This window comes from Lycium ferocissimum, chromosome 3, assembly GCF_029784015.1.
Source record: "Lycium ferocissimum isolate CSIRO_LF1 chromosome 3, AGI_CSIRO_Lferr_CH_V1, whole genome shotgun sequence".
Taxonomy (NCBI): domain Eukaryota; kingdom Viridiplantae; phylum Streptophyta; class Magnoliopsida; order Solanales; family Solanaceae; genus Lycium; species Lycium ferocissimum.
The window spans coordinates 63,438,665-63,460,550 of NC_081344.1; the positions used below are offsets into that span (position 1 = coordinate 63,438,665).

General features: G+C 33.4%; 1 protein-coding gene across 1 annotated transcript in view; it reads left to right on the plus strand.

The window, feature by feature from the left end:
• The window catches only part of LOC132048981 (two-component response regulator ORR21-like), a 29,801-nt gene extending 9,140 nt beyond the window's left edge, over window positions 1–20,661 (plus strand). Inside the window, exons 2-6 of the mRNA XM_059439663.1 lie at window positions 8,632–8,794; window positions 9,308–9,775; window positions 9,958–10,034; window positions 10,640–11,461; window positions 20,473–20,661. Of these exons, the coding sequence (XP_059295646.1) occupies window positions 8,632–8,794; window positions 9,308–9,775; window positions 9,958–10,034; window positions 10,640–11,461; window positions 20,473–20,661 (1,719 nt within the window). The remainder of the gene's footprint in view (window positions 1–8,631; window positions 8,795–9,307; window positions 9,776–9,957; window positions 10,035–10,639; window positions 11,462–20,472) is intronic.
• The last annotated feature ends 1,225 nt before the right edge of the window (window positions 20,662–21,886 follow it).

A 21,886-nucleotide genomic window follows, 5' to 3' on the forward strand; every position in this document is an offset into this window, starting at 1 on the left:
TCCTTGTTATTTTGAAAAAGAAAAGAAAAAAAAAAAAAGGACTAATAAAGAGTTGTGAATAAATGGGAGACTATTTGGTGAAATGAAAAATGAAGAAAAGGGTAAAAAAGTTTGAAAGGAATTGTGTTTTGATTGTTGCAAATTGTAGTGTTTAGAGAGGTTTTGAGTCACTCTTACCCAAATTGTGCCCTACCTTAACCAAAAGCCTACATTGCCACCCTTTAAGTCCTAATTGATTTTTAACCAAGTGTGTCTACTTTAGTGGAAAAATACATGAAGGGCAAGCCTATGGTACTACTTGTGTGCATTTGAACATCTTTGTGAGGGAGAGAGTTAATTCTTTCTATTCGATTTTCCCTTTGTATTTTGAGTTGCATTTGTGAGTTTGGGATTCTCTTGATTGTGAGGGCACATGAGAATTTGAGTTGATTTGTTCCATTTTACAATTGAGGAATGAACAAAATAAAGTTGTTTTGTGACAAAGAGGCAAATTTTGAAACTTAAGTGTCATAACATGATTGCTACTTTGATAAAATTGGTGTTTGAGCACTTGAAATGAAAATGAAGTTTTTGGGAAGTTGTTGGTAATTCATATGTCTTGGATTAATTGTTGGTACCAATCAAAGCAGTGGCGGATCTAGCATGCTTGGTGGGGGTTCCATTGAACCCCCAACTTTCGACGCGGAGCATAATTTTATGTGTAAAACTTTACAAAAAATGCAATAAATAGTAGACATGAACCCATAACTTTTAAAATACGACGGGTTTACACTAAAAATCTTAAGGTTGAACCCATAGAGTTTAAATCCTAGATCGGACTCTGAATCAAAGTCGTGTTTGCGCTTAAAGTGGACTCTTTTGACTTGGTATGATGTGGGTGCACTTCTGAATTGAGTCCTTTATATGAAATTTTAAATTTTTGATTTGCTTGAGGACAAGCAAAGATAAGTTTAGGGGTTTGATAAGTTGGTATTTTTACCAAACTTACCTCTTCTTTATGCTTAGATTTTATTATGTTTGATTGAGAAAAAAGTGCATTTACTATGGTTTACTTCAATTTTATAGGTTTGTATGATTGAGAAGTGATCATGAAGAAATCAAGTGAAAACAAGTCAAAAAGAGGTCAAAGTGAAGAAAATGATAAAAGTGACTAAAAGTGCAAAAAGTGGCCAGAACTGCAATTTCAAAAATCTAAAATTTGAAGGTTATTTTTGTCATTTTTTATTGAGAAATTTGGGAAACTACGAAAGGAAGACTTGGGTGAAATTACTTTCATCTTTGGCCATTCAACACAAGTTTTGGAGGCTAAGGTTCCTACACCACACTTTGGGATAGAAGAATTGAACATTTGGTTGAGCACTTTTTTGAACCTTTACTTCATGTCTTTAACTTCTTGCTTTGTATTAAATATTTAAGTATGTAGTATTTCATTCCAATGCTTGAAACTTGTTTATGGGAATATTCATGATTAAAGTTTGGATTAAATCTCTTGTTTTGCTTATGTATTAAACGATTTTTATTTCTAATGAAGTGGGTTAATGTTTCTCCATTTACTCTTCAAGCTTTAATATCATTTAGTGGTTGCAAACATTAGGTGTGCTTTTTTACCTTGGCTTTGCTTGGAAAAGAAAGTTAGGGTTAGGAAAAGAGTAAATAGCAAGGATTTGGAGCTTTAAACCTCATCTAATGACTTGAGCTAGGAATAGTATAGTTAACTTGAGGTTAAATTGATTGGGCTTAAATTCATTGAAATTCATTGATTTGGTTGGAAGACTTTCAATGAGATCTTAGACATCATTACCTATTAACGTAAACTCGCTCTTAGTTATAAAATCGTAAAATACATTGGATCGTTACGAGTGTAAATTCCCTTGTATCGAATACTTGTGGCGATCATTTACTTGCTTTCTAGGTTAGTCTTGTCTTTGTGCCATATATCACGTATGTTTCAGATTCGCATTTCATCCAATGATCTTCCCTTTTTATCATTTCCATTCACTGGCAGACAACCATTACTCTCTCCGCCTCAATTTATGTGATAAATTTTGACTAGGCACGAAGCTTAAGATGGAAATGAAGACTTTTGAAATTTGTGGTCTAAAACAAGTCATAAATATTGGCTGTAAATCATTTCATTAAGGGTAAAAAAGAAAGTTTAAATTAAATTATTTCAAAATATAGAAATGTATCATTCTTTTTAGGACAGGGTAAACAGGAAAGTGTATCACATAAATTGGGACAGAGGGAGTAATATTCTAGATAAAAGTTAATCAGCACTAGAAATATTTAACACACATGCGCGCAAAACGTCTTGCTTGAGTACTAATAAATTATTTTAGTATTGAAATAATTAATAATGACTCTGAAATTCTGAAATGAAAAAGGTCAACAACTTAAACAGAATTATAACTACAAAACTCGAGTCTTTTTCATATAAAGAGAGGAATTATACTAATTTAACAAAAAAAAAAAAAAATTGGAATCAACACTATGACATAATAAAATTTAGTTGTAAATTATCCTTAACATATTGTAACCAAAATTAATTTGGCTACAACATTAATTGTAACCAACTTAATTACGACTTTACCATACTTCACATAAGTGCAAGATTCTCTTCTCACCCAAAGATCCTCCCTTTCATTTTATCATTTTTTTCATTCACGGGCTAACCCATCTCCAAAAGACACATTAATGAGTACTAAAATTGACATATGCACGAGCATACACATATAAGCGCGACCAGAAATATTACGTTCACTTTCACCTAACTTTTACTCTCTCCTTGGAAAAAATAAGAAAAGAAAGTGATAAACAAACAAAAAAGTTTATGTATTAATTCTTGACCGGGGTCTACTTCTGCTTCTTAATTATTGTCTGAGTTCTGATTAATTATTTGTTACTATTGGAACAAAAGAGTAGTGACAACTGAGACACTAAAGTTAAAAAAGTCAACAACTAAAATAAAATTATAATAAATAAATCCGAGTCTATTTCACTGAGATTAACAGTAAGGGTTAGACTCAAAAAAATAAATTAACCTCTTAGAACCAACATTATGAGTTATGACAATAAATGATTTTAGTTTTATTTTCTTACAAAATATTTAAATATACTGAAACAAAAATTAAATTGGAATATTAATAAAATTTTAGAATGACAACTAAATTACGACTTTACCAAACACTAGAGTAAATGCAATATTCTTTTCTCACCCCAGGATCCTCCTTTTTAAATTTTTTTAAAAATCATTTTTCCCTTTACGGCCGGTCATTCTCTCAAATTCATATAGCACTAGGAATACTAATATATGCACAATTACACGCGTGTCTACACACCCATAGAGTGAGCGCAATTGAATATTACATTCACTTCATTCGACTTTTGCTCTTCCCGAATAAATAAATAAACAAAAAGTTTGCGTATCCTTGATGGAGGTCCACTTCTATTTTTTAAATTTTTATTGCATGAGTTCTAATTAATTTTGTTCTACTATTGGAATAAAAGAGTAGCGACAACTGAGAATCTAACACTCTGTTTGGATGGTTGTTTCCCGTGGTTCATTAATGTACATTATAGTATGACACAGTATGGTGTTGTATTGTATTGTACTGTATTAATGAACACAATGTTTGGATAGACTGTATCGTTTGTTGTGGTTTAATAACGTTTGTATTGTTTGGTTTATTTGTATGATACTATATAATAACTTGTAAGTTTACTAAAATAATTTTAATTCTTAATTAAAAATTAATTTATATATATTAATAAAACTCGGGTAAAGAATAAAATAGGAACTTTAAAAAATAAGTAGGTAGTGGGTAGGATGGTGGAGGGGTGGGTGGTTGTACAATGAGAGCGGGGGTAGTGGGTGGTAGCGTGGGGGTAGGGTTGGGTGGTGGTGAGGGTAGTGGGTGGGGGTGAGTTGTTGTGGGGTGGGGTTGGGCGGTGGTGAGGGGTAGTGGGTGGTAGTTGCGGTGGTGGGGGGTGGGTGGCAGAGGAGTGGGGTAGTTGGGAGTGGGGGTAGGTGGTAAGGCGAGGTGGGGGTGCGTGGCGGAGGATGGGGTGGGGGTGCGTGGTAGGGTAGGGCAGGGGTGGGGTTGGGGGTGGGGTATAATGGAGAAATGAAATACGTAGCGAAAAAAACGGCAAATCCGTGATTTCAAAAATTGAAACTTTTCATGGTTATATAACCACGGGATGAACCACGGGTTTACAACACCATACCACATAATTTTAAGAACAATGTAAACAAATATGGTTTTATAGAAAATCATAAATTAATGAACCATGGGATATCACCATCCAAACAGGGGGTAAAGTAAACAGGTCAACAATTAAACAAAATTGTAATAAATAAGCTCTGGTCTTTTCGATAGAGATTAATGAGAGGGCGTAGAACATAATAACTCATTAATTAATAATTTGTCTGTGTCTATTTATAAAGTGAATATTGTGGGCTGCTTGGGTTTAGCTCTTTTACTTGTATTTTTTGCATTATCTTCACCAAATTGATCTCCGTTATTTCTTGGCACTTCAAAAGGAATGGTAAAACTAAAACAATATGCTAATTAGATCTGTTTAATAGTGTATTTGGATTTCTAAGAAATCAAACAAAGTATACAACATGTAAAGGGACCGACTAATAAGATTTTGAGTTTCATTCTTCTATTAGCAAAACTTTAATAATTACTAATGAAAACTACTATTTATACAACTTGTAATTTTCTTGTCAGTCATACTATAATAGCGATTATATGCTTCGATTTCATTATTAAGGTTTCCGCATCTCAAATTATAAACATTAATCTTCTTAATTAAGTTATATGCGATTTGTCAAATTAAAAAATTAATAATTGCAGTTTGCCATGCATGCCTGTTCTTATGGTTAAAAATTCAAAATTTGAAGTTCCACCAGTGACTAACTTTTATGATGTTGGTTAGCATAGTAAATATCTGTAGGAATTTACTAGATATATGATGATTTAATAATGACGTATGAGTTTGCAAGTATACAATTTTATAACAGAAAAGAAGAATGGAGGGAAAAATTAGGCAAAAATATTTGGCAAAATTATTTTAATGTTCAATAACTTACTAATAGTACTGCCTATTGGTAAGTGGATAAATGGTGGTAACAAATAGAATAATTACAAATTCAGATGTTGAGGTCTCATATATATATTAAGGTATACGTGACAAAAAATCATTAAGGGTTTGTTTGATATAAGAGAATATAGAAAATATTTCATTTTGAAAAAAATATTTTCTAGATCATTTTCAAAGTTTAGTAATAATACAATTTGAAGAATTTGATAGGGAGATAATGGTCTTCTGACGCTTTTGGATAGTAATAGTTGATAACAATATGTAAGTGTTGGTTGAAACAATTTAAATGGAGTAATACACTCAGATCCATAAGTGATAGAAGCCATTTTTCTTATAATTAAAAACGTTACCTTGAAAAATACATTTAAGTAACTAAACACTAAAAAATGATTTTATCAATAAAAAATCCCTCCATATTAAAAATGCATGCCTTGTCTTGACTCAAGAATGACAAATAAATAAAAATTTTTCTTATAAATGCCTTTGTCTTGACTCGAAAAACAAAGTAGATGGGTAAAATTTTTTTGGTCAACACTAAACATGCATTAGCCAGTATTGACAGGGACTAAAAGGTAGAATACATTTAACCCCATGACAACTCATCATGATTTGAAAACTAAAAATATAAAATATCAATAAGTTAATATTTATAAAAAAATTAAATTATTTTTAATAATTTTATCAATAAAACATTGCCCTGAGTTAATTTACTAAATTGATTTCATTTAAATTGTAAGTTTGAAGGGACTATAGTAGTGTATAAATCATGCCTTTAATGATTGACTTGTCAAGAAAGTTTTTATTCTAAGAGAAAAAAAAGGTCACAATAGGTCAAACCTATAAATTATTTGTATGGTCAACACTAAACATGCAAACTAGCCAGTATATGATACTATATAAATAGGCTTCAAAGGTAGAGGATACTCTACCAAAAGAGTTAAGTGCTTCATTGACAAATTCGGCCTTTTTATTACATTTTTCCTTATTTTTTTTGTATCTCCTCCTTGTAACCGAAGAAGAAAACTATCAAACTGTTGAAGGAATAGATAATTCCATGAAAATTCCTTATCATGATATGATGAAAGAGGTTCGCGTGTTGCTCGTTGATCACGACAAAGAGTTTGTTATTCAGATGGTTGACTTGCTAAAGTCTTATGCATATAAGGGTAAATAATCAACATCTCTAGAAATATTTACAAAACTAAATTCTGTGTGGTTTCCATTTTTTGATATGAGATTTAATTGATATGATGTGTGTTATCTCAGTTTTTATTTTAACATCAATCATTTTTTGGATTTCATTTATCTTGTAAATCTTGGATCTCTTTTCCTTGTTACCATAACATTGTTTTTATGCTTGTTTATGTTGTTTTACAAGTTAATTAATGATTTTTTTTTTTTGTGGTTATAAAGATACAAGTTAGATTTTCTATTTTGATTCTTCCTATAAGCTTGTCACACACTAGATTAGCATCCTCCATAAAGATGTATATGATTTTTTCAAAGATGGTCGATAAATTTATGTTAATCTCTGTATCGTTCCCATTTTATCGGATTTATGTTAATTTTAATTATTTAATCAATTAGAAAATTATTCTTTGTCAATTGGCCAAGAGTGACATAGAGTTGGAGGAGAAATTAATTAAATCCATCAAAAAAGATTTTTGAAGGTCTAAATCTTTGATTTTTTTTAAATCTTATCTATCATTTTAGAAAAAAATAAGTTCTCTTGGGTGGCGCAGACACAAGATTAGGGTAATAAGAGGAAAAAAGAGAGCAGGAGAACGACATGATAATTGATAAGAACCAATCTGCTATCATTATTATTGACCTTGAGATGGTTTTTTTTTTTTTTTTTGTCTTTTATTAGATGTAGACACAAAATAGAGGGGAGACCTGATTTTCATGAAAAATAATAATTTTTTTTTCTATTTTTTTTTAGTTTAATTAAAAATTTCCCTCTTAATTTTATTTGGAGCTTATTCCCCCTTGTAATCAACAAAAATACTTGCATCATTAAAGAAGTTTTTACTAACTTTGTTAATATGCACATGTTATTTCATCCTTGTGATTGCGCGCGTGCATTGAATTTTAGAATATTTCAATTTTATTATTTTTTTCTTAATTAGAAAGAAATAAATTTGGATCTTCTTTAATGGCTTCTTGCCAAATGTTATTTTTCATTTTGTTTCAACCTTAATGGTCATTCAATCACTTCCTCTACTTTAGTTTGTGAGGACATTAGACAATTTTCAAAATAAATGTGACTATAATTATCTTACTCGAAAATTCACATAAAATGGGAATTTTCTTGAATTATCTTACCCCCAAAAAAATGTGTTTAACCTGTTCAACATTTGTAGCCTATGGAAGGCTTTTTATGTGTTTACTTTTTTTAAAAAAAAAAAATCAATAAAAGGGGCTGATTTTTATAAAAAAAATTCTTATGCCAAAAAAGAAAAAAAAAACTAAATGTGCAAAAAGTTTAACTGATAAATTTAGTATAATTTACGTATGTTTTTATGTTCAAGGTGTGCTAATCGTTTTGACTTGAATTGTTTTGCTAGCTACTTTTATATGCATCATATAGTAAACATGCATAGAACAAGTAATTTTGTGGTAATAACAAAATACCTAATTAACAGTAAGAAATAAATTTTAATTTTCATGAAATGTTAAAGAACAAATATCGCAAAATCTGGAGAGAATTAACTTCTATTATTTTAAGTAATACATTTTTCTAGAAAGTATATTTTGTCGCTTTGCGGTTCGTATTCTACAAAGATTTATGATTTTTTTTGTCGGTTTTATTATCTATAACCTTTTGTACTTTTGTTGTCGCACTTAAGATTCTTGAAACAACCTCTCTACCCTGCAAATGTAGAGGTAAGGTCTGCGTACATCCTACCATCCTTATACTCCACTTGTGGGATTACACTGGGTATGTTGTTGTTGATGATATATGAGACATCTAATGACACGCGAATTTCATAGAACTTTTTATTAATATCTTCATATTCAATTGAATTAGTTATATTATTGATGCCAAGACTTAAAAGATCATTGCTAGGACAATAGATAAGTGAAATGAGAATAATTAAAATTTATTGATAAATCCTTTCCTCTTTGCTAAATCTTCTAAACTTATTAGTTGCATATTTATGAAATAAGATTATCTCAAAACTTTTGATCCTATTATCTCTGGGTGTTGATAGTAATTTATATTCAGTGTTTGTTTTGAACAATGATTGAATAAATTGGAATAGATTTTTTAACAATATATCTCTATATGATTATTTTTATTCCATATACTCCATTTCCCCCCTAAAAATATATATGTGGACCTGTCTAAGATTGCACAAATCAATTACAAAATATAAGTTGATTAATATGTGCAATTGAACTAAAGTCTAGAAATATAACATTGAAATTTGTAATTGAAATTGTATATGATAAATAACAGACCCACATGATAATTTTTGGATAATTTTTTTTATTTTTTATTCTTCACTGACTTTCAAGTGCATTGATGCAGTTACGACGGTTGATATGGCTTCCACAGCCATGAGAATTCTCTCCAAAGGAAAGCAAAAAATCGATGTGATGATAGTCAATGTCCATTCACCTGATTTACTTTCTTTTCAACTTTTGACTCAAGCTGTAGCCTTGGATATTGTTTCACTCGGTAAGTATTTTGTTCTAGTATGATTTGATCAATGACATCTGCTATAGTGGGTAAAGTTAATTATTTATTTAATACACTATTAAAAAAATTAACTACAAATTTGTCGATAATCTACTGCTAAATAGTCTGTAGCTAAATGAATCTATCTTGAAATTAACTAGTCACATAATATTTATGATATGACATGAATATCTTTTATGACTTTATTGTTATAGTGGGTAAAGTCAGTTATTTTAATCAATATATTACAAAAATAAGTACTAACTATGGAAGTCATCGCAAAACAATGTGTAGCTAATATGATTTTTTGAAAATCTGTGCGTGAATAGGATTAGAGATGGATTTATTCAGTTTAGCGTTAGCAGTTAGAAATAGTTAATACTTTTTTTTTTTTTTGTAGTGATATGAGAAACAATTATTTTTGACAATAATATTTATCATGGATAAAGTTCAGTAAATATACGTGTAATTAACTCTTCACATGTTTACAATATAATTCAATTCTAATGCTAGCTTCTCAAAATAATTATGCAGTTACATGTGATGAACACGATGAATTCTTAGCAAAGAAGGCTTTGGAAGATGGAGCTTACCTGTACCTAAAAAAGCCACTTGACGAGGAAATTGTGCAATACTTATGGCAATTTGCATTGAGGGAAAAAATAAAAAGGGAGAAATCGAGGGAAAGATTAGAAGAAAATGAAGATCATACAAATGTTGGTGATGCTGATGATATTGGTGACAATAATATTGTTGTAGATGAAGAACAAGCTGGAGAGAAGAATATACGTAATACTGAGGAACAGAGCAATAAATACAAGCTGAGGATAAAGAGAGGTAGAAAAAGAGCAAAACAGATTAATGAAGGAGAGAGCCAGAGTAGTGCTATTAATAAGATCGTTAGGCGAAAGGTGTGCACAAAATGGACTGTGGATCTTCATGCCAAATTCATGGATGCTATGCAGCAACTTGGTGATGGAAGTAAGTTTACTTTCACATTTATTTAATCTTCTCTACAATTCATTTATATAAAGCGATATAAACAGTGAGAATTCATACTTATAACTAACGTGAAATTGTTTGGAATTAAGGCACATGTACCTCGGCTTGATCTAGGAATATTGTAGTTATTAATTAAAGTTACATTCTTATGGAACATGTAGGATGTTACCCCAAAGAGATTCTTGAGGTGATGAATGTGCCTGGTCTTACCAGGATGCAAGTTGCAAGCCATCTTCAGGTACATTCTTAAAAAAAATTATGTGGTAAATTATGTATTTGTGTGTGTTTGGTATGGAGAAAGTTATTTTGCATAAAAATATTTTTTATAAATTTATTTTCTCGTATTTGGTTACTAGAATAAGTTTTGCTTGAAAAGATTTTTCATCAAATACTTGTGAGAGAAGTCATTTTTCTACTATCTTAATCTTAACTTTATATCAAAAAATCATTTATCAGAACAAAAAATTCAATTATATACCACTTCTGCTAGTAAATGTTTGGACATTATTAGCAATCTATAATACTCAAAAGTTTTTTCAAAACACTCACCAATTAAAGAGGATTAATTAGCGATAGACTTTTGTTGCATGTTTAGTGACAAAAGTAATTTGTTGCTAATTTCTATTTTTTGTAGTGACTTTTCAATGAAATAATATTATTATCATTCTTTGATTCATATTGTTACAAAAGATTTTTAATCATTCACCAATTACAAAACACCAAAAATATTTTCTATTAAAAATGACTTCCGGTGTTTGAAACACACCTAAATAACAACGAGTTATAGATGATAAATATATCCATGGTCCAACTCTCCTTTCCTTTTTGTCTAACACCTCTCAGAAATGTCGTAGCAACAATTGGAGAGCTCCAAAAGAGCGAAAATCTATTCGTAAGCCATCAGGTCAAGGATCCTCAAGTGGTTCTCAACAAAGACGTGGCTTTAGAAGATTTGGGACAATGCCTCGTCTTCAAACAAGTGTTCCAAATATGCAACAACATCAACGTAACCCAGATCAAACCCAAAGAGGCCCAGAGTTTTCATTTCCAACAATCAATACCAACAACATTTTTACTAGAGGAGAGAGTTCAACTCAGCAACACCTCTATCACCCACAACTTCATATTCAACCCCACTACCTCAACATTGACAACCCATTCAATAACCCATTTTTGTTGCCCCAAAATAATGCTAGTGGTGAGCTACAACAACAACATGGATCATTATTTGGAATGTCGGGTTCACAAGGACTACAAGGCCCAATTATTGGGAGCACTAATTATAGGTCTGGGTTGGCGTTTAACATTGAGGATCATCATACTCAAAATGACTACAACTTGGATCTCAATGTGGCCCATGTAACAACATATTCAGGTAGTGCAATAATGTCTGATACAAGCATTCGAAATGCGACAATCAATGAATTAGGAGCAGTAAATGCTAATTTCCAGCAATATATTGGTGAACCAAACATGTCTAATTCAAGCAATATTATCGCGACATCACATGCAAGTGATACTGAAGGAAGTGATTCAAATGAGAGGGAAAATTATGATGCGTATTTCGATTTCAATAATATGGGTTATCTCTTCCAGAATCTTGGACCTCCAAGTGCTAACCTACCTAATGAACATGACAGTGAGATTGATCAAGTTTTTGATCGGGTTAGTGCTTCTTCTACTTTCTTATCTAATGACCTATTTTTTTATTTGAATATTAGTTTGATATGATGGAAGTTGCTTTTCCCAAAAACATTTTTCAAAAAATGACGTTCTTTTTTTTTTTTTTGAAAAATATAACAAAAAAATTCTATTCTCTGATGTTTATTGTAGATGAAAATATTTAAAAAGTTTATATTGATTGATAATAATCTTAGGGACTGTTTGGTTATCAAGATTAGAATATTAATCCCTATGTAAAATTTAGTATTACATTTATTTGTTTGGTTATTGGTATTAGCTAAAATACGTATAAATATTATTTTTTGTTGATATATATATATATATATATATATAATATCTAGTATCCATGTTCTATATATATATATATATATATATATAAAAAACTAATTTTCGCCTAAAAGTGAAAGAAGTCATTTTCCTCCTTTTGGTGAAAAATAATTTCCATAAAAGATATTTTTTTGACTGCTCAATACTGAATTAATGGTCGGTAATCAAAGGTGTATTAACCTCATATTGAACATACTCGTAATTTCCTATAAATTTAACCTTAAACCTACATATGCAGGTGGCACCGACAACAAGTGTCCAGTTTCCAGGAATAGCAAATTGTTCTGACGAATCATCAACATGATGATCCAATGCTATTAGAGAATATCAGTGACAATTCTCATAAGGGCTTTTTGTAGTGACAAGGTTGTTTTCTCAAGTGAAAATTGCTATCTTTCATTTTTCTGGAGACTATTATGTTTCATTTGATTTGGATTGTTGGAACTAATGGTATTTGTTTTTTTACTGTTCAGAACTAATGGCTGATATTTAATTACAAGCTTCCATTATTTTCTTGACTTGGGAATATTATAGTTTCTTTTAGTATCCTATTAATTGTTGTGGTATTACAAGTTTTTTGGTTGACTTACTATTTATTTATAGTCTAAAGGGCTCTTTGCAGAAATAAAGATATTTTTGCAAATTTACATTACATCTTTTATTTTTCTGGAGACTGTGTAGTTTCATTTTTAAATTTTTTATATTACATTGTGGGGTGGGCGTTCGGTTTTATCAAACTTCGGTTTGGCTATTTCGGAGTTCGGTTTTTTTTTGAAGGTGGAACACCGAACCAAACTAGTTCGGTTCGGTTCTTTCGGTTTCGGTTTTTTAAAGTTTGGTTCGGTTCGGTTTCGGTTTTTTCAATTCGATTTTTTTGATATAATATTAAAAGCGATTCCATTGACACTAATTCATATTCTCAAAAGCAATAAAACATAAAACTGATAAATTAAAATCAAAAGCAAACAAACAGGATACACAAGAACAGAAAACTATAATTATGATATAGGATTACTAGGTGTTATATACATACCGTAAGAATAATTAAGAAAACACATAAAGGACATAAATGACATACATTAATCCTAAAGACACATCCTAGTTACCTTTCTTTGTTAAGGATATTTAATTTTCTCGATTGAAGTGAAAAATTAGGGATACAAATGCAAAAGAGGACTTATTACAATTGAGTTTTTTTTTGCTTTAAACTTAATGGGCCTGGACTATTTTAATTTTTTTTTTTGGTAATGTATTAACTTTCGGTGCGCGTTCGATTTTTCGGTTCGGTTTTATCAAACTTCGGTTCGGCTATTTCGGTTTCGGTTTTTTTACGGTGGACACCAAACACCGAATAAAACTAGTTTGGTTCGGTTTGGTTTGTTGAAGTTTCGATTCGGTTCGGTTCGATTTTTCGGTATTTATGCCCAGCCCTACCTCCGATCCAAATATAAGAGGTGATGATTCGTCCTCAACTGCACCAGTGATTCGCACAGTCTAGCTGAAGAGAATGTTGTATTTTGGAAGTCTCCTCCATTTTACACTTTACTCCTTTAAAGGCTGTTCGAAAATTGGATCACCACTACAAGTTCTCTTATATAATGGATTTGTTTTTGTTTGTATTTCTATATTTAATTTAAGTCACTTTTATCAGTAAAAAAAGGTTCATATTTGGCCTTAATTAATAGGAAAATAAAGTAGAGCCTTAGAGCCTAAAAACTCATCTTTATAAACCAAGAACTGCGAGATTAATCCTCATTCTGGGTTGACGGTGTCACTACCCAATTTCACAGAGTTGCGCGCGCACCTACCTATCCACCTCGGTAGGCGAACCCTTATTCCAACATTCACAAACACAGTATAAATATGTAGCGGAAGAAGATAAAGTAACGTAAGTCTGACATATGAATATATAATAAATGCGGAAGTAAATGAAAAACCACCCCGGTATCTCGTTTGGTCATACAAGAGCATCTACCTAAAATCTATAAGTCTGGAAGTAATAATAATACATCAATAGTCTCAAGTGATGTCTCAGAATAGCAAAGTAAGACATAATAGAAAAAGAGTCTTCGGGTAGCGAAGCGTTCACATGCTCAGCCCAACAGACTTGAATCAGCAGCCTCGAACTCTCAGCCACGAGGGGTAGACGTCGATCCCACCTGATACTCTGCATCCATAAAAGAATGCAGTAAGTGCAAGTTAGTACAAACAACATGTACTGATAGGTATCATAGGCCGACTAAGAATAGCTAACACATACTAAGACAATAAAGTAAGATAAACAGGTAAATCAATAAGGTGTAAGTCAAACCAGTCAGTAACCAAGTAGAAGTCATCATCTATGTTATAGCATCTAAACCCAACTGTGTCAAGTCTCAGTACAACCAATCCGAATCCGTATATCACAACTATATCATCAAGAATATCACAAGAAGCCAAGGTACAGTGCGATGCATAATGTATGAAATATGCATGGATGCAATGCATATGCACCGATACACATGTACTCCGATGATAGAACATCACATCTCAGCAGCACAACCCATGGGGGACCCGTGAAGTCCATGTACCAATCCTCACGATTCCTGCAAAGACCTCGGCAATTGTTACTAGCACTCATACCTCGATTCCGGTATAAACATCGGACATCGGTCCGCACGTCACTCTCATCCAACTGAGCCCAGCTTATAACAGTGTTTCCTTGTATATCATCAATGTATCAACAATATATCATGAAGGATGAGAGTGCGTGCGATGTATGAGTTCAATGTGAATAATTAAAACAATCTCAGCAGTACCACACATGGGCAAACCAACAATATCAATAAAAAGGCTACACGATAAGCCACAATAGTATCACATTCCTCGTCTCAAAACAACAACAAGGAAGGTGCTACAATATCATCATCAAGATATATCACTAGTTACCAATATCTACTATCTCCACATGGCAACGAGCCAACAACACATAGAACAAGATAAGTCACAACACAACAGGGTGGCTAGCCCCAAATCATACAACAAGGCCTAACCTAAGACAATATCCAACCCAACTTCATAGCCGAAGTTTTATATGCACTCTCCGATAATATCGTCTAAATATATGCTTCGCTAATCAAAGTCTCACCATAGGATAAACTGTAACCTACCTGGAAGGCCGAACATCAAAGTCTCCAACAATCACACCTTCCTTTCCTTTGAGCCTTGTAATAATGGAAGTCTAATCATATCCGAAATATGCAATTAGAATCAAGAAGAACATCAATCAAACCCTATTTCTATTCAAAAACCAAATCCCCAACCAATGGCATGGAGTTTATCAACTAGAAAGGGTGAAATCAAGGATCTATAGGTCTCAACATGAAATGAATGCTCTAGGTGATCAATTCCCATCAATTACAAGCTAGAAGAACCAACAAATTACTTAAATTTGGATTCTAGGCAAAACCCCCAAATTTGGGTATAAACCCTAACTTCCAATTCCATAATTTAGCCACTAATTAGGAAGAAATCATGCAATCATAGATTCTAGTCATCAATTCCATGCTTAAAGAAGCTAATCTAATCAATAAATCATGATTACAAAGCCTAGAATGAAGAACTCGTTGAACCCTCTTTTAATTCTGAAACTCTTAGTGAACTAGCATGATAATGGAATCCTAAAGTGAAAATGTAATCATGGAATGGAAAGGAAAGTAAAGGGACTTACCACAATGAATTTCCCCCTAGAAATGCCTTGAAATGCTCCCAATAACTCAGTTTTCGGAATAGTAATGAATGAGAAACTTAGGGCTTTTAACACTCATTTAATGAAATTAACTGCCCGTCACCCGCTTCCGCGACCAATATACACTTCAGCGGCACCGCTTCTGCGGTCCCATGACCGCTACAGTGGTCTTGCCCAAATCACTTAAGCCGCTATAATGGCAGGGTGACTGATAAGGCGGTACCGCCATAGCGGGCACCAAACACTAGAATTTCTCAAGTTTCACAATCTTAATCCGAAATCCCGACTATCGCTCGAGGCCATCTGCTCACCTACCATATATTCAAACATACATAAAAATAAACTACGAACCCACTCGTGGCCTCGAAATTCCCAACGGAGGTCTCGTTGACCGAGTCAACCCCCCTCCCCCCGATACCTCAAATCCAACTTCCCATTCCAAGTCCCAAAATGCACCCGAGTGCATTGAGAACCAAAACAAATATGCACACAAGTTCTACTGACCATCCGGACCCCTCGGAATCGACGGATTCCCGAAAAAGGTTCTGTTTATCCAAAAGTTAACTTTGAGTCAACTCTTTTTCGCTTAAAGCCCAAATTTCCCAAAAAGTCACCCAAATCATATCCAAACACCTCAAGAAGCGTCTCAATGGTCCCCTCCGACATGCGGGCTAAACAAATTCGGGGAAGGGTCAAAAGTACTGAAAAGACTATAACGACCAAACATGTCGTTACAGATGGAGGGATCATACCATTCGAGGTTCCCAAGTTAGTTCGAGAAGATCGAGAGAGAGAGTGTGTGTGTGTATTTGTAACCAGAAGAGATAAATTTAATTCTCAAATTGGATTTTGTTGGAAATCGTTATTGGGTCGGGTTTACCCATAAGGGATGCTAATTTACTAGCTAGCATATTAATTTGTCTTCCTCCTAAGCCCTACCTATAACGTATAGAGCATATCATTATGGGTGAACTTTGAATAGAAAAGATTTTTCCACCATAAAATGACAGCTAGGGCTTACAAAGAAAACATTGTGCATCTGCTAGAGGATAACTAGGTTGCGGATAAATTAAAGGGAATTCATCCGTTTCGTGAGGATTCTCAACGATCGGTGACATGTCATGATTGTTGTAGATCTGCTTCCGTGAAAGGAGAAACTCGTAAGTTTCCTTTGTAGACACGTAATTTTTGACCCTCCCCGAGTTGTTTTACACGATTTTTAACATTAAATATTTCTTTTGGGCTTAATCTTGTTATTTTGAATTTTATCTCATTTTAGTTGTTTGGTTGTGAAAATAAAAAATTATAATACAAAAATAGAGTTGTATTTAAGATAAAGAAAATTTCAAAAAATATTCTTTTCTTTTAACCAGATTTAAATAGATAAGTTTGTATTTTTTTTAGTCTAAAATTAGGGGGTTAATTTGCTATAAGTGTATTTAGATTTTTATTAAAAAAAAAAAAAGTCAAATGGAAATTTACCACATGTCCAAGATTCCATCTTATCATTTGCAACAAACTCCACAATTCACACACACATACACATTCACGCTTTTGGAGGAATATTATTGTTGGGGTGGGGCCCACACAATTGTAAATAAAATAAAATAAAAAGAAAGATGACAAAAAGCGAGAAAAGAGTAAGTGGAATTATACCACCTCATCACAAAATGACAAAGTTTCATAACAAATCTTTTATCACAAAAGGGAAGGGGGTCACGTTTTGGAAGGATATTATTATTGGGGGAGGGCCCACTCGTAATTTTGTGGTTCTGTTTTGCTTTCAAAGGGAGACAAATACATACACCAAAACAAAAGTAGAGGGGTCCCACATAAAATTAAAAAAAAAGAAGCAAGGGAAAAAGGGGAATAGAAACACGTGAAAAGAGGGGGGATTCATTATTTCTATATAGGGAAGGTACAGATATAGGAACAGATAGAGAAATATGCAGAGAGGGTGACGGACTGAACTAAAAAAAATAAAGGATCATCTTCTCCATTTTATTTTGTTTACCCAAAACCACCCTTTCAACCACCCCAACTCCACCGTGAGCCACCGCCACCCCCATCGGAAAAACCCCGTCACCAGTCACCACCCCCTGTCTATCTAAAACTAAAAAAAAAAAAAAGTCACCAAACAAGCCCAAAAACTCCATTAAAATAGCCATGTAACTCCATTAAACATCCATTAACGCAGCTCCAAATCCCAACTGCGTCGCACCATAAAACCAGCCCCTAACTCCATTACAGTCGTTGTTCTCCACCCAAAGACACCATCTTTATACTGTTTGAAACCAGCCATGGAAGAACTATAACTTCACCTTAAATCACGGTCGATATTCTATCGGGTTGAAAGGTTCAGCGAGTTTGTTCGAGGTTTCCGTCAAAGCTCCGGTCAGAGGATCCTTGTTTCGTCAAGTTCAGTTATTTTCATGCCAGTTGATGTATCCATTTTTTGAGATTCATTAATCAAGAAAAGCTTTTACTTTGAGGTCCATTTTCTCACCTCCCTTATTTCATTCTATGAGTTTATATACTCTAGCGTGAAGCCATGAATTTCTTATGTGTGATAATATGAAGTTGTCCCATTTTTTTTGAATATGGTATCAAGTGAGTTTGTGTTCCATCTAAATGTTTTGGATCGGTGGTTTACAATTTAGAAGAATCATTGTTTCTCTCATAATATAGGATCCGATGATTTTATAAGGAGTTAATGAATTTTGGTAAGATTGAACGTTCATCACAATTTGTTTTCCTTAAATTCGTGTAAGTTGAAATTAATTTAAACAAATCAACTGGTCAGTTGCTAAACTACTGTAATTTAAAGCTTTATTAGAGGTTCATTCCTGTTCTTTGCTGTCTTCAATTTGATTCCACGATCTAACAAACTTGGTAAAATTTTAGCTTGATGTTTAAGCTCGATTCTTATGGTTGAAATGAATTACAGTAGTTGTTATTGAATGATGAGTGGACTTGTATTGATGTAGAGCTTTAAGGTGTTGCTGTAAAATAGAAATATGCGTGGAAAACATTTGAGAAAGTTAAATCATTTTGACAAATCTAAAAGAAGAGGTGGGTCACGGTGGTAAACCGATTTCGAAGTTATAGTGTTTAGTAGTATTAATTTCATTCCGTGATTTTGTTTAAATGGGCTGCTGGTTCACAGTTCTGATCGGATTTGGTTCACTTAAGTATAACTTTCAATGATCCTAGCCAAATGTAAATGCGACTCAAATAAGTGGTGAACTCAACTACTCCCCGCAAATCGTGTTAATATTTTTTTCCTTTCGTTAAGAATGCATATGCTCAGTTACAAAAGAAAAGTTCAAGGCTCCAATCAAAAAATAAGTTGTGAATAAGGTAATGGATGGTGGTTTCTACTAAGGATAATGTTGGCTGGACAAATTTATGATTGATGCCGGTTAGAAACAAGAAATGAAAAATCTTGGGAAATAATTACCAATCATTGTATTATTGTACATACACATACTACAATTTTATATTTCTTAAACAATCAACCATATTTCATTGTAAACCAATATATTTTTTCCGATGGGTATTTCTAAAAGTTTGGAATGGAGTAATTTGGAGAACACGTGGGTTCAAACTTCCAGTTATGCGTCATACACAGGTTGATTTAATTTGACTTCATTTAAAATGAAGGAAGTTCAACCAAATAATATTTTTAAGCATTTTGATTTTAGAGACAAAAAAAATTGCTTTCAACGCTAGCTACGAGCTTTAAGGACGATTTAAAATGTTTTGTCTCGATTAAGAATGCGGTTACGCACTTCGGGCTAGCCAAATGTTCAAGGCCCCAATTCAAATTTCATTGTTAAGCATAAAAGAAAAGAGCGGAAAAAACCAATCATGAGGGAGGGAGATGGGTTGCAAACACGTTTCAAAACCCGCTGTCAAAGGAGTGAAAGTTTAACCAAATAATATTAAGTCTCGGATTTTAGAGACAAATAAATTGCTTTCAACGCTAGATGAGCTTTAGGCACGATTTAAAATGTTTTGTCTCGATTAAGAATGCGGTTACGCATCTTATTTTGGGACGCTTAAAGAACTCAAGGATGCGGTTACGCACCTTGGCCACCTCGTTTTAAATAATTTATCTTGTTTCGATTAAGCATGCGGTTATGCATCTTATTTTAAGACGCTTAAAAGATTCGGAATGTGGTTACGCATCCGGGTTAAGACTAATAATTCAACAATAAAAGTACAAGCAAATCAAGGCTCAGATGCATAATATATCAAATATTGGTTTAAGCTAAGTATAAGTTGATAAAGCGACCGTGCTAGAACCACGGGACTCGGGGAATGCCTAACACCTTCTCCCCGGTCAACAGAATTCCTTACCCGATCTTCTGTTTTCGTGGACCATAATAAAAGAATCATTTCCTTTTGATTAGGGATTCATAAGGTGATTTGGAATACCAAAACTTAATTCCAAGTGCCGACTCTGTAAAATAATTAATTTCTATTCAAAACCGCCACTTCAAATGAAAAAACCCTTTCAGCAATAAAAACCTTTGTGCGTTCATTCGCTCGAGGCCCAAAAAGGGGTGTGACATCCTCAACTAGTATGTACACTTAAATACGGATATCTTCCAACGGCAACAATTCCACTCCAAATATCTTTTTCTGTATTGGACTTTTGCACTAACCACAATCTTAGAGATTCCCTCCCTAGTCTCTACATACCACCAAATTTCCAATTCGTTTATTTTCTAGTCAATTGCTCTCTATTCTTTTCAAGGGTCATTCAACTGTTCAACCCATCTGATTTTATAAATTTGCACATTAAATGGTCAATATTGATCAGTAATCTATATATAGTTCCATATTTAATAATAAAGTCACGGATGTTAAAATATTTGGCAGCAGCATATAGATAACATAGTGCTAATGGATTTTCAACCTGGAACATTTTCAGCTAGTGGTGATGGCTGTCCTGCCAGGGAGTGCAGCAAACTACACTTGCAGAACAGATTGTGAAGTCACTCTCTCTGCTAATTATTCCTTGGTGGATGTTTTTCCGCTCTCAAAGGATGCGACAGATTTCCATGATCAAAATGGCGCAGATGGTGTAGTCTTGATTGAGAAGCGAGTTAATCACAACTGAATGGAGAGAAAGAACAATTTAGGGAGATGATTTCAACTGTCTTACCTGATGGATCATCCAACAGTGAGCATAGCAATCCATTAATGGAATTGGAGAGTGAGTATTTAGTTGTTGAGAAGGTGCCAAACAAAGATGTTACAGAGGGAGAGCTGAAACACACTAGCGATAATACTGGAATAAGTTATCAGATCCGCGGTGGATCTTTGTCAGGTATAAATCTATTATGTTTGTGAGCCATTTTTCAACTTTGCTTCCTGAATGCTATGTACTGCTTTCCATTTCACATTTATTTGTTGTGGTTACTTCTGTCATTTCCGTATCCCCTTTTTTACAAACTGCTTTACTCGAGCGGAGGGTCTTTCAGAAATAGCCTCTCTACCTCTACGAGGTAGGTGGGTTAGGTCTGCGTACACTCTTTTTGAAACTGGTAATGTTGTATTCCTCAGTATGTAGTGCATGGTGGCAACCCAAAGTAGAATTACAAAGGAAAGGAAAGAGAGATTTACAAAGAACCTAAGAGATCTACTATCTGTTCAACTTCATCTATACATTCCTGTTTACACCAAAAGGGTAAGGATATGATACAATTCCATTTAACTTGGTAAATGGAATTAAACCTGTCCTCAAAACATCTCCCATTCCTCTCCAAATGCATGCTGGGATTACTTTCCACCATTTCTTTTGACTTTTGCTACTACCTCTCCTAATCCAATAGCTCAAAAGATCAGCAGTATGCTCTGGCATTGACCAGTTTGTTTCTGTGAGGCTTAGGAAAAGTGACCAGATCTGTGATCTTATTTTACAATGCAGAAACAAGTGATTATTGGTCTCTTCTGCCTCATTACAAAAGAAGTAACTAGAAACTATTTGGAACCCCCTTCTTTTCAACCTTCGTAGCCACCAACCAGGAAAAGCCATTTAACCTTAGTTTGTGCCCAACTTTTCCGGATCTGTTTTCATGGACCTGCTATCCCTCCTTGCTGCTTCCTCATCTCTTTTTGGTATAATCTGATCACACAAAATTTCCAGCAGCAGCATTTAACCTTAGCTGCTTGCAATTAGTTGTGTCTGGTGACTGGAGTTGAGGACTTGAGGATGTTGCATACACTATACCCGCCCTAGACCCCATTTGTGGGATTACACTGGGTTTGTTAGTGTTGTTGCTGCTTCCTCAAGTGGCCAGAATAGTCATCATCTTCACGAAAGATTTGTTCACTGATATAAC